Genomic DNA, 17,531 nt, shown 5'->3' with positions numbered 1-17,531 from the left:
TAAGACACACACAAAAGAAGAAGGGTGAACTATGGAAGGGGTGGTTGTGTTTGGCGTTGGGGGTTGTATGAATGAATGGCAAGGACTTTCATGGGATCTCGAATAAGAATAAGAAGAAGAAAGAGGCAAACAGGCAGGCAGGGAGAGGAAAACTCTGTGCTTTGGATTCGGTTAGAACTGAAACTATGCCAAGAATGTGCAATTAGTGAGTGTACGAAGCGTGTTTTAGAGCCGTAGGGTTGTTTGCCAGAGCAGCCGGTAGCAATAGTATAGCACAGAGAGTATCATCACAAGCTAAAGCAGTAGCAGTATAACAGCAGCAGCATAAGTATACAAAAGCAACTGGCTCTAACTTTAGTTTGTGAGCTCTTCCATAGTCGTTGTCGTTTTTGGTCGTAGGTATAGTATAGTTGTTGTCGTTTTGTTGTCGCCGTCATCATCATCCTTTTGCACATAGTATAAAATATCAAACGTGCTCCTTTTCTATACTACCTTCTACTTCTTATATAACAAAAACTGCCAGAGTAAGGATTATACTTATATGCATAAACTCACACACACACACACACCACCCATTTAGATTATATAGATATGTAAATAGAATTTATATTCAAAATCATTCCAAGAAGAACAACCGTCTTTTACCATCAAGCTATAGAACCTTTACCCACACCTATTTTGTCCCACAAGCTAAAGCGAGCACACTGTCAGGAGACCCACTTTGACTTTGATGCCACACTATAGTGTCAGAGCACACACAAAAATAAAGAACCCAAAAAAGAATAAGGTTTATTCGGTGTTGGATGGATGTTTGACCATTTTCTGGTGAACGATGCAGTGCTGGATTATCCATGAAGCATAAAAATTTAAAGTTCAGCTTAAGCGGAATTTAAGTTGTACCTAATTTAAAAATAGCCAAAACCTAATTCAAAGCCACTAAGAATTAGTTCCCTCGTCTAAAAACTTCTAAACACGTTGTACCCTAAACTGGGATTCACAATTTTCTTAACCAAGACTGTAAAGTCTTGTTCCTTTTTTTTGGAGTGACCCTGACCAGTGCCTTAAAGCAGCACTAAAATCCATGCACTTCACATGACCTAATCATCTTAAGCGCTGCACCATTACTCTCTTGGTTAGAATGGTGTCCTTGTACAACCGGTACAGCTCAATGTTGTATGTTCTTCTCCAATCACAATTAATTCAGACGTGACCAAAAATCGCTCGAAGATCTTTTCTCTCGAAACAATCCAAGGAGTTTTCATCCGCTTTCGTTTAAATCCATGCCTCTGCACCATATAGCAGGACTGGGATGATAAGAGCCGTGTATAGCGACACCTTAGTAGCTCGAGAGAGGACATTACTTGTCAATTGCCTTGTAAGTATTCGTTTGATTTCAGCACTGAAATAGCTGAGCCAAGATAGACGACGTCTATTACTACCTCGCAGTTATATGGCTATCCGTGTGACCTTTTGTCCATTACGTCAGTGTTGAGTGTCCTTTTTTGCAACCCATTTCTGGCGCTTCATGGTTCTATACAGCTTGTCTTTGTAGAAACTGTTATACTCCGCTTTGAAATCGTATCGATTTGATGTTCCTGTGTTTTTAGTTTGAATATTTATTCGATGGTGAAGGTGATCATACAAAAACACAAACGGGCCCTAACTTTGGGATAAAAGCCTACATCTTTCATTCCGGCTATGATAGAATACGAAATAGCTTTTGCCGGTGCCCACCTACATGAAGACTGGATACTCAGATTTAAATAAAATTGTAAACTTTTGGCCTTATAAAAAGAAAAAAACACGAAAACATTGAAAAGAGAAATAAGAGAGTAACAAAAACGTAGAAGAAGTTCGTCCACTTGGATGTGATATGCAATGAATTCTGTGTATAACAATTGAATGTCTTGCCTTAGGCAAGGATCCATCTTCTTCTTGTTCTTTTATTAAAAAAAAAACTATATCTCTCCTGAACAAAACCTACATATAGGTAGATAGATACTAAAGCAAATTATATTATGCGCATTGTACTATAAAACATCATCTATGCACTCTCTCTCTCTGCACTCACACTTCCTTATAATATCATTCGGACTTCTTCACCTCTTGAGTAAAAGCAAGGATGTATGAAACTTATTGTGATCTGACTTGGAACTTGGGTAGAGTGGAGTGGTATTTTTTCCTATTCTGTTTTTCATTTGTCTTTACTTACTATACTATACTCTAGTTTGTTGAGATTTTTATTTGACTTTTGTTCTATTGACTTTTAATGTTTAAATGGATTAGATCTCCTTCTATAGGAAAATAGTTTATTGTTTATTTTTGTATTTTTTTTTTTTTTTTTTTTTTATTCACCACACTTCTGCATTGTATTGTGAAATGTGGGTGAAGGATAATAAATTGTTTGTTTTAAAAGCCAAGAAAACCTATTTGATGTTTGAATTGTTAATAAAAGCTTTGCAACACTTAGAAACTTGAAGTTTTATGCAAATATGTGTGCATGAAAAACTATTTTATACCATTTAATATGTAAATAAAATAAGTTTATACCAATCAGATTATCTAAACCAAAAACTTTAGCAATTAATCTAAATTTTCCCATGAAGAACATTTATTTACATTGATACAATATTAGCACTATACCATTCGCAGTTAGAATTTGTATATACCTGTTATATGTGAAAGACCTAATCTCTGGATGCCCCAACTTTCCAAGCAATTCTTTTGCATAGTAAATAAAGTTCGCTGACTGAAGGAAAAAGTCTAATTTTTGACACTTGATTCCTGTGCTCATTTATTCCAGTCAGATACTTAATTGTATTGAAAATGCGACTGGTATAAAAAGTCAAACAATTTTAAATCCACTATCAAAATGAAATCAGATAACAAAATCACATTTTCGTTTCCCTAGACTGGTATATCCATTATCGACTCCAAACAAACGGAAGAGAATAGGAAAATTAGAACTGGTATAAAACCAGCATTAGAATTTACAAAGTGTTTATAGTTTATAGTAGGTTGCAGGTTCATTATACCTACATTTCTATCCAATAGCCATCACTTTTCCAGTAACTTCTAGAGCATTGATTGATGCGTTCTCACAGGCATCGTTTTGAAAAATTCAATCTTTTTTAAGTTGACGATATCATACAAGTTAATTTATAACAGTTTGTGTGTATAACAGTATCAAGGCTAGGTTGAAGTTCGATGGAAATTTATTATTTGTTAAATGATACAACTTTATTTGTTACATTTGTTATATTATATAAGCTTTAACATAATCGTATCCACTGACTGGTATAAACTGGTCTAAATCACATCAAAAACAACATTTCAGCACTTCAAAGAGAGAGAGAAACTCTACTAAAATTGATTATTGATTATATTATCTTTATCCTTGTCACCTGTAGCATTCACCAAACCATGAAAATTCAATCCAACTATCATAAAATTTCGGAAGCCTCATCTTCACTTGGCAAATCACATTGAAAACAAATTAATTCAAGTATGAAATTTATTGTATTCAACTTCAAAGCATTAAAATAATAATAATACGAACGAAAGCATAGTAAAAAAAATAAATAAGGATGTCAGATAATAACAAACAATAAAAATAACGTTAAAAAACCCTAAAAAAAACTCCTATACCATCACCATTCACCACCACCGCATCACATCTCCCGGCGTCCTCTTTATTCACCCAGAAAAGCAAAAAAAAAATGTGTTTTATTTTACTAAAAAGTCTGTTGCTTGTGCTATATCTGTCTTAAGGTTAAACGTGTTATAAAATGTTCCCCCCAACTCCAAAACCATGAAATCATTTGAAAAACCAACCCCACCATTTCAGCTATATAGCTAAACCCAACCAAAGTACACAAATTCTTTTCCATGCTTATCCTTCTGCTCTCCATTATTTTTCGCTTGTTCGTTTTTATTGTCCTTTTATAAAATAAAATACAACAAAAAAAAAAGTGTGAAAAAGGATAAAAACTTTTTCATTTTAATTTAAACTCTTCCTGTGCTTGCTCCATCTCTATACAACAACGCTGACGACGATGATGGTAACGAAAACGACGACGACGATGGCGACGACTGTGTGGAGAACACGAAGACGACAACCATAGAAAAGGACTCCCTGTCATAGTCAGCTTCAACAAGCGCGCCTGGCTTCTTTTACTTTCTATATATATGTATCTCCATCTCCATCTATATATTTTATTATTTTCTTCTTCAGGGAGTAGATTGGGGGGGGGGGGGGGGGGGGGGTTTCTTTTAAGTCTTTCCCTATTTTATTATCCTTTACACGTCATCACATCATCACTTTCAATTTCCTTCTATATCCAGATCCAGATATTCTTTACAAGAGAACCAACACTCCATTCGTCGACTCCTTCGTTTTCTTCATCGTCGATTTTATAATATCACTTTTTTTTTTGTATTCTTCATTCCTAATTTCTTCCTCTTTATTTGTGTGTCTTGAGTTTTTACAAGCGCCAAGAGCACTTTTTAAAGGATATTTTCTTTTTTCATTCAGCCAGACAGCCAACGATTGAAATTTTGTCTTCTTTAAATTTTTCAGGGTACCCGTAGTCGGAATATCGTTTTTTGGGGGTACTGTCACAGAAAGGTTTAGTTTATATACCAATCATTCATACAACATGGAAAGAAATACTTGTTTACCAATTGTTATAAAGTGTTCTACCACAGCTAGTAAAACTAAGATATTATCGCATAAAATATGATTTATTTGTCATTTATACCAGTCACCTATTGAGACCAGTTTCTATCAGCAAGAAAAAAAAAGTGAACCTTTTTTGTGTTTTTCACAAGAAAGTGTGACACATAAAACGCTGCAATTCGTCCCTCCAAATTTGTTTATTTTAGACCAATAAAGCTGAGCACAAACACAATTATAATATTAAACTGTTATACAAAAAGCTTTACCATCGAACTGCTTCTCCCTTTTCGTAAAAAAAGGAAAAGATAAATCTTATTATAACACTTATAACTCAGCACACAGATTCATGCCATTCTTTTTATAAAGAAAGAAAATGATATGTATAATTACATCCTTAAACTGTTATACCTACACAATTTTTTTTTTAAGAAAGAAAGAAAAGGATGAAACTGATTATAACACTTCTTTAACATCATCCATTAAAGAATAATGTAGACCTCTTACGATATAGAGCTTGCTCAAAGGTGTGTGTAAAACGTTTAAAATTAATTATTACAACAGCTGCTGTAAAAATATGATTGTTCTTGACATATGTATAATTTTTTTCACGACTGGTTTACATTTTTCAAACCAAACAGGGATGCTCTCTTTTCTTTTTTTTTCCGTTGCAATTTCAAACAAGGGCTAATGTTGAATTGTCACCTTGATTTTTATTTTAAAATCGTGTAATCGACATCACTTTGGACTTTTTATACCAATTACTGAAAATTAAACTGTGCAAGTTTAAAATGTTTTAATTTTATTGTGCATACCGGAAAAAAAACCATTCAAATCAATAAAACTACATCTGAATTGAGTTTCATACATTTTATACCAGTTTCTTAAATATTATACCATTTAATACCCTTATTGAATTCGAGAATAAACAATCTGTGATATGTGCAGGCAGTTTTATAAATGAACACTCTTAAAACAGAAAATTTTTATTTTTGTGTGTTATTTGTCGATTGGTATAAACTGGTCGAATCCATTTTTAAATTAATATCTTTACAAACAATTGAAGAGAAAAATGGCCTTATTTCCAGTCAAATACGGGCCTGCTTCCAAAGATATCTCTCCTAATGGCAAACTTCTTTATCGATCTATTTCAAAAATTAATATCAAACAACACATATATGAAGAGTCAGGGATAGTTAAGACGATACATATATTACGCAAAAAAAAAAAAAAAAAACAAAAACACACACAAAACAAAAAAAGTAATTAAACCCTGAATGTCCTTTGGAAACAATTTTTATTGCATTCCAAGATAATTGATTATATTCGAAGCAGTTTCTGACTTAGATATTACTATTCATATCCATGTTGATGTTGTCTATGTGTGTGGGCGGGTGTGTAATTGATATGGACATGGAAAAGAAGGCAAACCACTCATTAATCTCCCCCAAAAAGAGCCTGAGAAAAGACAATATAACTATAATATCCTCTGTGTGAAACGCCTATACTCTCTCTCATATGCGATATCACATATTATAGTAGTCTCCCAAAATATCACACAGAAATTATGTATAAAGGATATTTTATTTGGAAATGTCTCTTCCTTCGGTAGGTATAGAAGAATATGACCTCGAAAATGATTTGGATGGTTGGTAGACCATTTCAAAACCCTCACACACACACACAAACAGTTATCTATACAAAAGGAATAGAGAATGATTCAATGATATATCTACTCTGATGATGATGGTTGAGGATGGATGATATATTACGTCTTCTCAAAGGACATCCTAACATACATATATATTGATTCATCTTTGGGCAAAAGATGCTTCTAGTTAAGAGGCGGATCTGTGTTTGATAATAAATCTTCGGTAACTGTTTATGGCGTCTCATTTATTTCAAATAAAATTTTCAAAAAAAAAAATATATCCTGTAACTGATGAAGGGACTTCCTTTGAAGGTTATTAAGTCCTATTTGAATATTCAAAGCAAATTTTTGTTTATTCAAAATTTTCATTTTTATTTTCATGTTTAATTAATATACAAACTTCTATTTATAAGCTTTTACATTATACCACATATCAAAGAACTAATTGAGCTTAAGTCCCTTTTTTTTTTGTATTTAACTGAGGAAAAAATTGTTTTGTGTCTAATTACAGGACGAAATGAACTCATAGCACGATATATAAAACTTCGCACAGGAAAAACGAGAACACGAAAGCAAGTTAGTTCACATATTCAAGTGCTGGCCAGACGAAAACTGCGAGAAATCCAAGCTAAACTTAAAGTTGTAAGTAGTTGTTTTTTTTTTTTTATTTATATTTTTGTGTTTATGTGCATGTTAATTTTACAAATACAAAGAATAAGAATTTACTTACAAAAATTATAAAAGTAGAAAAAAAAATAATAATCTTAAATAAAAATTAAAAATAAAGGGATTTTGTAGTTGAATTTGTTTGTTTCATGCTTTTTATTCATTTAATTTTTTTAGTTTTGAAATAATCATACATATACAATTAACAATAAAGCTTTTATAAGGTGTAGTTTTGTTTTCGATTTAATAACCTTTACCTTGCTTAAAATCTTTTTTAAGCTAATATAATGAAAAAATCTTCTTTAAGGGATTTAAGAAGTGACATATAAGAGAACTTCTTTAAGACCTTTTAAAGGAACCAAGTAACTCACAACGTATGTAAACACCTTATTGAACTTAATTGTTAATTGGGTTTAGCTCATCAAAACATTTTTATTTTTTCATTTGATTCTAGTTCGCATTTAATTTGGTTTACTTTATTTTATTAACTCAATAAAAAGATAATGGGGAAGGGTTCTCGTTTGTCTACTTTTTAAGTCAATAAGTTTTTTTCTGTTAGAGGGTTTTGAGTGGCTTGCATGAGCTGAAATTTCTGACAAATATACCTAAATTTTAAATAAAATAGTACCTTATTATACATGATGCTTCCTCTATCTTTCCTGCGACTACAACAATAGGTATAGCTTATAAAATTGCTTACTTATTTACATTATTGGGTCCTCAATTCTTTATTATGTTATAAAATGTATTATAATGAATAGAGCCTCCATTGCAAACACGCGCATATGTGTTTAGCTTCTAAAGAAATATTTGAATTCTCGCCAACTCTCCCCCCAATTGTGTGGATTCCTCTTCGACTCTTCGGTGCTATGGGCTCCTTAGAAAACCCACCTTTCTACTTTCTTGTGTGGTGTAAGCTCATAATCCACAAGAGTTTTATATGGTCCATGTAGGAGGATCTAGCTGGGATATTCTGTTTTTCGCTCTTAAAAAGAGTCCTTATATTAACTTTGCAACCGCTGACAGCATGTGAATTCCAAGACCTATTTTTTGCAATGGATCATAATATTTCATTTCTTCTGGGATAATTGCTATTTTCCACTATTGAGTAAAGCACTCGGGGTCCTAAGCTGTCTCTGTAAGTGGATTTAGAAATCACTTGATGTCGTTGATGCTGCTTGTTAAAGTTCTGCAAGCAGCAGTGGAGTTGATTTTATTTATGCTGGGCTTCACATGTATTATTTATTGAACATTTGTTACCACGGACAAATTTTAAGCATTCAATGCCCTTCGTTTGTGATTACATACTTGCTTATTTTAAGGTGACCAAATCCTTAACCCTGCGCTACAATTCACTGTGAATTTGGGCCTCAACCTACAAACTTCTCCAGCCAGCTCTATCCTTAGCCAGCTGCTTTAATCTTCACAAGTTGATTGAGGTTCCCTTCCATTTGCGTGCGTCACATTAGACGAGGCCTTTCTGTACTACGCGGAGTACGGAGTCGAAAATTTTCCGGGCCGAAGCTTTGCATACGATACGCTGCACGAACAGGCCCTATTCACGTCAGTCGCTGCACCTTTGCTCTTTTGGCTAGAGAAGTGTTCTTATACAGCCCGTGCAACTCGTTGTTGTATCTTTTTTCCACCATCAATGCAGACGGGACCAAAAAACGAAGAATTTTTCTTTCGAAACAATCCAAATGCATTCTCCATCGTTATTCTGCACAAGCGAACGAGCTTGGCAATAATGCCAAAACTAGACATAGCTCTATATCCGCTATCCGCTCATCTTCTGTTTCAAATTAGTTGGATGTTACTTGCTTACCCGGTGACACCCAGTTGATTTTGTGCCATGTCTAGTGCATAACCATGGTGGCGGCAATAGTCTAGCTTTGCAGAAAGTTACGAAACTTTCACCATTGTCATTGCAACGAACTAACGGCCAACACCATTATTTATTTTTTCGTACTTTTGGTTTAAAGAAAGTGTTATACTGTTATAAATTATAAACTGGCATGTCTAGAGAACCAATGGAATAATGAAAATTTGCCATTATTTATAATTTAGTCAGTTATCAAACCTTGACCTTATGCCCTTCCATAAGGGATTTAGTTCTTTAGTAAGTTTTTCAACCTCTTTAGTGTTCTTTAACAAAAATCTTGTCATTGTACTCGCCGAAATTTTAAGCGCATTTCATCTTTTGTCATTTAAAAACTACTTTTCATTCTTCTGGTTCCACCCTAACCATGCACGTCTAAACTTATCCTTAGAAAAAATTGACATCACAAATGTCAAAGTTTTCAAGTGCTGCCAAATAAGCTTTGTTTTCAAAAACTATCAACATTTTTACAGAAGCATTTTTCTCCAAAATCTAGACTTTATACTAAAACGTAAAAAGGTTTCAAGAAAATATACCTATACCAGAGCTATTTCATATTCTAAACAAAGTAAAAAAGAAAATTTTATTTGTCCTTCAACGAAATAAATAAAAACTTCTTTGTTTTTTTTTTTTTTTATTTTTTTTTTTGCAATCCAAACTAAACTCAAAGTGAGTTATTTCATCGTAGTTGTTCTCTATTTTATATATAAATTGTCCTGGATAAAAGTGATTGCAATTTGAACTTTTTTTTATTTCAAAGTTGTGAGGTTCAGTTCGAATGAAATAGGTTTTAGGAACGCAAACATCGACTACTACACTACGTTACGTACAATAATGCACTAAGTTGAGGGTGGATAACAACAAATAAACAAATAAACGACCTGAAACAACGAAAACTGGCACAAAGGGTACTATTTTTTTTTTTTTTTTTTTTTTTTTTTTGTATTTTTGAACTTTTTTATTTTAACTTTGCTTTTACCGGAAGGTGGTTGGGATGAAACCTCAATTGACGTTCAAAGGAATTTTCTTTGCTACTGCTGCTTATTTGTTCTCTGAATGAAGGCAGAGAATATTTCGCTTTGTTAACCACCTTTGCTTGCTCTACGAAGAGAGAGAGAGTTCATGTGCAGCACTTGAAGAATATTGTGGTTTCTGAATAGTTTTTTTTTTTTTTTTTTTGTATAGTATTTCAAGTTGAATTATATACTGGCCTAGAAGAGGTTAAGGTGGGGGAATGATTTATTTTCCTTTTTCTGGAAAAAGTGAGTCGGAAATATTTTTTACTTAAGAAATAAAGAAACATAAGTGGTTGACGTAAAGGATTTTTTACTAAGAATAATGTAGACTCCTTCGGTATACCCATATAGTTCTTAAGTGATGACTTATGTTTCCTGGGACAACTTAAAACTATATTGAGGCTTCAGCTAAGTTAATGCTTTGGATAATATTTATAATCATGAAAGAGGTAATTCAATGACTGCCTCTGAAATGGTAATGTCTCTTTATAGGAAGAAATAAAATAGCGCCACCTTACAGAAAAATAGTAAACGACATTTATAAATATATAAATTGACGATTGATAACAATTAACATTCTACAACGGTTTTTTTACATTCATAGCTTAGTGTATTTTCGACCGAACTTTTCGTTAGGTTATCGATACATTTTCTAGTAGCCTTAAGGCAGAACTATAATTGATAGGAACTTATCGTTCAGTTTTTTTAATCTGAACAAAACTGAAAGAAAAGGCGCTGGCAGAAAACGTTTTGTAAAGAGAAGGATTTTGACATTAGCTTTTCACTGCTTCCTGCAATTATAATTATGCCTTAAAGGCTTGACCATTATACACGGAAAAAAAATATGGTTATGTCAAAAATTAACGAAACTTTTTTTTCGTTATGTCAATTTGATAAATTATTCAAAATTACCCTTAATTAATGGAAGCATTCTATTTTTATATGAATAATACCTGTTTCGGGTTTTGTGTTGTGGAAGTCGATAAGATTGAATTCGTTTTGTCGAGAGTTTGAGCGATTTAAAATAATCTGAAAACTGTCAAACTTATAAGCTGTCATAGTGTCATCACGTCGTTCAGCTGTCATAATTTCATAATCTGGAACTGTCCAAAACAGTTCTTTCAAGCTACATACATATTTCACAACCTACGCTTGCTAATTTTATAATCACTGTGTCTTCAATAATTCTCATCAAATCATCATCAAATCGTTCATTGGTCTCATCAATATACTTCCAGTATCATTAACCATTTTACTACTTGGCAATAATCACACAAACAAACAACAACAAATATGTAAAATTTATCCAAAAAGTATACAAAACAAAACAAAAACGAAAAAAAAAAAGAAAATAACAAAAAAACACCACCACGTCCTATTCCCTCTTCCTTGAATTTTTCTAGGATCATATAGGTAGCAGCAATGGTGGCAAAGATAAATCTCTACACACAATATCCTCCATGTCAAGTTCGCAAATAGTTTCTGCATCGGCGGCCAAAAGTTTGGCAGCACTCCATCAATCAGCAGTGTCCGCCCAACACCATCCGCCGCATCATCAACTGTCACATTTACCAACTTTGGCACAACTTGACCACCACCAGCAGCAGCAACAACACCACCTTCCACACCACCACCTGCAACAATCGCAACTTCATACGCACCATTTACATCATCCACTACACCATCCGCCGATGTATCCTGGTGTAAGAAGAGTCACACTCTACTACTTTTATTCGATATGTCTACTATAGTCGTATGATTTATATGTTCCTATAAATGTTTCATTAAAATAAAAAAAAAAAAAACATTTGCCAGAATTCTTAAATGATGCGCCTTTCATAATAATCAAAATTTGCTATGCAAAGTGTGCTGCCTAAATAAAAATATAAATGCCATAATAAACAATTTTATTGTAAAGCATTGCAGCATATAAAATTGGTTTTGTTTAGCGTTCGAAAGATATTTTGACAACTAGCAATGGGTAGTTTAAAGTCTTTGGTTAGTCAACTGTCAAATAATACTCTTCACATAAATCATCTTTGACAGCTGATCTATCAAAACTAGAAACTTACCTTGTATTGAAGTACACCAATATAAAAACGTCTGGTTTAACAACTGTCACATTAACTGTCACAATTGAGAGTTTGACAGCTGTCAAAATCAGAAGTTAAAAATGCTAAAGGTTGAATAAATATCTACTTATGTTGAACTTAACCGATTTTTATATTAAACACACATCCATACACATTACATTTAAATGCTATAAAAAAGCTAAAATTTCTCTATTGAATTTGTTGTTGTTGTTGTTGTTTTAGATCCTATTCAATTAATAAATGTTATAGGACTACCTGTACTAAGTTTAAATTAAGATGATGCTTATTCTAACTTCTTATGCTATAAGTAAATAGTTGTAGTTTCAATTTGTCTAATATTTGGTCATTCAAAAGAAATACTCGTACTAAACATTATTCAATTTGTTGCTAATTTAAGTCTAAGGAAGTCGGTGAAAGTTTATCATTTTTGTAACATCAATATTATATTGGAAATATTAAAGAAAATGAGAAAAAAAAAACAAAAAAATGTATATACTAAAGCTCTGCTCTCCGGAGGAAGAGTATTCATGAGTAGATGAGTGTAAATCTAGTACTAAAATATACACTAATCTTCAGTTTGAGTGTGTTGGGACGTCAAGTTGGTAGTACTAAATTTCTGCTCATGAGTAATCTACCTCATACAAAAGAACACAGCTATAATAGCGCCATTTCGTTTGCGATGGTAAACTACTCATAAGCCCTTTTCCTTTGGAAGGTAGCAAAGTACTGCTAGTATTGATTTCCAACGAAATCAATACAATTCCCATCTACTCGGGTAGAAGAGCATGACTATGACTAGTTCTAGAACTAAATGTACTAGATGGAGCGGGACTTTACTCCATCAGTAGATGATCTAGAACATTTACTATAATAGCCCTGTTCCATTGGAGTTGGTAGTTTACTACTAGAAGATGTTTTGGTTAATCTAGTACTATCATCTACTCATGCTCTTCTTTCCGAGTAGATACGATTTGTATTGAATTCGTTGAAAGTGCGTTCCATTTGAAATCGCTAATAAACTACTAGTAGTACTTTGCCACCTCCCAAAGGAACAGGGCTAATAGATCTACTCATGCTCTTCTGCCAGAATAGATACGAATTACATTGATTTTTTGAAAGTACGTTCCATTGAAGATCGCTAGTAACACTTACCTATGAGTAGTTAATCACCCCTTAATGATGAAGTCTGATTTGACAGAAGTCTGATTTGCCATAATATTGACAGAAAAAAAAAACAAAAGTAATACGAACAATTACGCAAATAGAGTGGAGACTTGTAAAAACAATCAAAATGAACCAGGGTTTGGTTCGAGTAGATAGAATGTGAAGACATGAGAAGTATCCTGAATCCAAAGTAACGCAGCCATTCTCGACACACCTACCCGTGGTCCTATTTTTGCTCGAACCATCCAGCAAATTTGTTTACAAGAGACTAGATAGATTGGTTGTCTATGTCTACTGAAACGAGGTTCACATCAAAAAATTGACGGTATTTAAGCTACCGTCATCCACTTGGAATTTTTATTGAAAGTTTTGACATTAACATTTTGATCATTGGTTTAATGCCACGTTGATTGAAGCCAAGAGATTAAAGAAAGTGTTTCTACCGACTTAAGAGGATATATATAAGAAAATTTACTTTGATAATATTTTAACAGTCAGAATGGAGTTCCAATGTTTTGGGTTGAAAACTTTTTTTTATTGTTTGCGATTTGATAAAATGAGTGCGTTCAGTACCAAGAGAACTACCACTTAGAAGAATAATACGGTAAATGGGGCTACGTGTACGTTGCAAAAAGTTGCGTTCATATTGACATTTCATAGCTGTCAGAGGCTCCAATTGGAAAGCCTAGTTGACCAAATTCGAACAATGTATCTCTTATGTTCAAAACCATTCAAAATTTCTTACATCATTTCCGTTAGAAATATTTTAAATCTGTTTCGTTGTTTAAATTTTAAAACTTGAGAGTTGGGCTCAGAGCAGAAACGTCAAAAACATTTATAGACTTCAAACTGATCTATCATTAGGGAATTTTAAATTTAAAAATATTTCTCCTTGTTATTTCGAATAAATGTACCAATTTCTTAAATTTCGTACACGTTAGAAACTTTATTTAATGGAATCGTTCCAATAACGTTCCTATAATGCTTACAACTTAAACTCTTTAGAAATCATAATTACATACATATTATGCGTCACTAATTTACCATTAACATATTGACATATTGGTGATTGTGTAGCTTAGCTTAACAGAATTATAACAACAAAATATGTTGGCCTAGTGCACTTTATAGTTCCTAAGATTAATCTTATAAATCCTTGATTCTAATTATTTTTTTTTCTTTTTTTTTTATAGCAATTTTGGCAGCCAGGTCTACAGCCGAGCACCTCACAAGAGTAAGTTCATACATACCGAAGATTTACATAATGGATCCATTTTTTAAGAATAGTAAATTATTTAATTAAGTAGAGAATATCTTTCCAGCATAAAGCCATTTACACAACCACCATATCCCGCCGGAAAACCATCAACAGCTGTGTCTGGTGAAATTGAAGCAGGTCTTCCACCAGCCCAGCCACCATGGGAAGGCAGAGCGATAGCGACGCACAAATTCCGATTACTTGAATTCTCCGCGTTTATGGAAATCCAAAGAGATGAAATTGTTAGTTAAAATATACAACTTTTAAGAAAAAGTACTAAAAATAATTTCCCTAATTTTAGTATCACCGGCATCTTTTCGTACAGCTTGGAGGCAAACCGTCCTATACAGATCCATTGCTTGAGGTAAAATTTAACTTATTTTCAATTAAGATTAATTAAATTTTAATTTATTTGAATTTTTTATCGATATCTTTTAGTCCGTTGACATCCGGCAAATATCAGACAAATTCCCTGAAAAAAGTGGCGGTCTTAAAGATCTCTATGAAAAAGGCCCGCAAAATGCTTTCTATTTGGTTAAATGTTGGGCAGATCTTAATACAGAAATTTCTGGAGAAGCTGGAGTTTTCTATGGCGTGACAAGCCAGTAAGTAGTTATCAAAATTTAAAAAAAACAAATAAATTATTAAATAAAACTGTCATCGAATTCCCGGTCCAATGATATTTCTTAGCTATTTCAAATTGTTTCCTTCCAAAAATAAATAGTAAAGCGAGTCTCAATGTAGGTAGCTTTTATTAAATAATACGTGTGTTTTCACTTATAATAAGTGAAGTGTCAAGTCTTTTATACGACCCTACTTTAACGAACTTTTGAAGCAGTTGGTACGCTACCTTATGTATATATCTAAAGTATTTGGCATCACTCTTTTGTGCCCATTTACACGGATTTGTATTGGATATGGGTACGTTCAATAACGAATTTCCTTATCTGTCAAAGTCTGACAACAATCATTTTAACGGTAAGTATGCTCCATTTTCCAGAGTGCACACTTGCCAGTAATTAGAACAACTTTCCAATGATCTTGTCATAAAAACTATTAATGAATAGACGGGCTCATTCTTTTGTGAAGAGTTGCCATTAAAAAACAAAAGTTAGCAGAACATTTAATATTTATACGATAAAAATAAAGTTGTTACTCCTGTCAATGGGGCACAAAGTTGCAAGTTTAATAAAAATAGCTTCTGAAGCTTTATAAAAGCAAAACTGCTAGTTGGAAAATAGGTCCCACTATAGTTATTGAGTGTATTGCCAAGTGTAGTTACATTCTGTTTGATATTTTATCACTTTGCTAATTTCTGGCGTTATTAATGTCAAAAACTTTACAATTTTAGTCGCCGCAAGTGATTTGTACGTTTTAAGGCTCATGTTAACAATCCTCTTTAGACTTGCGATAAGAATGAGTTTTTTTCTGCATTGGATTAAACTTAGTCATGTTTCAAATTTTGCTGATAGAGTCTAAACTGAGGCTGAGCCGGGAATATAAATATTTAAATGCCATTTCAGCAACATTTTCTGAATTGTCGGCTTAACCTAGGTTTAGCTCCGGTTCAAGGATTCAAGTTAAATACATGATAAAATACCGAAGTAAAGCTTGAAACAGATTTGAGCTACAGTCAATCTGCCGGAAGCCGTGAGTTAATTTTTTTAACCAAGGTTTAACCAGGTTTGAACAACTGGTTTAAAGAGTGCTTATCGTCAATTTCACTTCTATATCAATTAACTAGATCTGAAAACTCCTGTAACAATAATTTTAATAATAAATAATATAAAACCTTTTTAATTTCAGATTTGAAAGCAATGAAAATGTCGTCCTTATCTGTTCAACAAAAGTGTGTTCGTTTGGCAGTCAAGTTGTGGAAAAAGTCGAAACCGAATATTCCCGCCTTGAAAATGGTCGTTTTGTCTATCGCATACAAAAATCACCGATGTGCGAATATATGATTAACTTTATTCAAAAACTGAAGAACCTGCCCGAAAGATACATGATGAATAGTGTACTGGAAAATTTTACAATTTTACAGGTTAGTTCAAACAGACTAATTGTTAATTTAACCTTTACATCAAATTAATTTTTTAATGTTTTTTTTAGGTTATTGCGTCACGTGACACACAAGAAACACTATTATGCATAGCATACGTGTTTGAAGTGGCGGCCCAAAATAGTGGTGCAACACATCATATTTATCGATTGATAAAAGAATAGCATGAGCTTCTTCCATTGGCCACTAGAAGCAATAGCAGCAGTAACCTTAATGAGAACAATAATAATAATAATAGCTTAAGTCTAAGCCACAATAATAACAGTAGTAGTAATAGTGGCAATAATAACAACAACAACAATGAGACTATGAACCTGAATAATAACAGCAGTTACATGGCAAACATAATGCCATCATCTGTCACTGCGGTTGTTATGGCAAAATCGCCAGCTATGGCGTTGCCACCACAAATTGTAGATAGCACAATCACTTCAGATAAAGAGCAGCAACATCAACAACACCAACAACAACAACAACAAACTGCAGCCAAGTATTTAACATCCGTCAAATCATCACCCCAATCGCCCTCATCATCGCCACAATCACCAACACCACTACCATCGCTGCTGCAGCACCAAACGTCATCTACGGTGCCATCTAATGCCGCATCATTGACAATATCATCAGCAACAACATTATCATCCGCCGGAGGATATCATAGTAATTTAATAAGTAGGATTAGTAGTAATATGAATAGTAGTAGCAATAATAGTACTATTAAGGATAAAGTTCAAATCTCTTGTAATTTATCACAGGACATGGAAGCAACGGGGTCAAAAAACAATAATAATCTTAGTAACGAGAATAGTGTTAATCTAAATTTAACTCATAATAACAATAACAACATCAACAATAATAATAATAATAATTTAAATTTAATTGAAAACAATACTTCAATGCACACGCATGGCAGTAGTAGAAATAGCATTATGAACGATGCAACAGCCTCATCAATACAAATGTCATCATTGTTAGATGACAGTTGTTGCCCGTCCAAGATGGGTTCGTCATCACCGTTAAATTTCTTAAGATTTCCCTCTATCGGCTATGGAATGACGGCAGAGGTGAAT

The 17,531-nt window shown here is 33.2% G+C and overlaps 1 protein-coding gene across 8 annotated transcripts in view; it reads left to right on the top strand.

Moving 5' to 3' along the window:
* Positions 1 to 16,646, top strand: part of LOC129911382 (protein scalloped) — a 205,016-nt gene extending 188,370 nt beyond the window's left edge. For 5 of the 8 annotated variants that reach the window (XM_055989178.1, XM_055989177.1, XM_055989176.1 and 2 more), the window contains 8 exons: positions 6,838 to 6,968; positions 11,291 to 11,590; positions 14,338 to 14,378; positions 14,452 to 14,644; positions 14,704 to 14,766; positions 14,841 to 15,007; positions 16,209 to 16,443; positions 16,512 to 16,646. In XM_055989178.1, coding sequence (XP_055845153.1) covers positions 6,838 to 6,968; positions 11,291 to 11,590; positions 14,338 to 14,378; positions 14,452 to 14,644; positions 14,704 to 14,766; positions 14,841 to 15,007; positions 16,209 to 16,443; positions 16,512 to 16,625 — 1,244 coding nt within the window. In that variant the 3' untranslated portion in view covers positions 16,626 to 16,646. The remainder of the gene's footprint in view (positions 1 to 6,837; positions 6,969 to 11,290; positions 11,591 to 14,337; positions 14,379 to 14,451; positions 14,645 to 14,703; positions 14,767 to 14,840; positions 15,008 to 16,208; positions 16,444 to 16,511) is intronic. The other 3 variants (XM_055989173.1, XM_055989180.1, XM_055989179.1) reach the window with 3 other exon arrangements.
* The last annotated feature ends 885 nt before the right edge of the window (positions 16,647 to 17,531 follow it).

The sequence above is a fragment of the Episyrphus balteatus genome, chromosome 2 (genome assembly GCF_945859705.1).
Source record: "Episyrphus balteatus chromosome 2, idEpiBalt1.1, whole genome shotgun sequence".
NCBI classification, from domain to species: domain Eukaryota; kingdom Metazoa; phylum Arthropoda; class Insecta; order Diptera; family Syrphidae; genus Episyrphus; species Episyrphus balteatus.
Note: the sequence above shows the minus strand (reverse complement) of the source record. Positions and strands in the feature narration are given on the sequence as shown.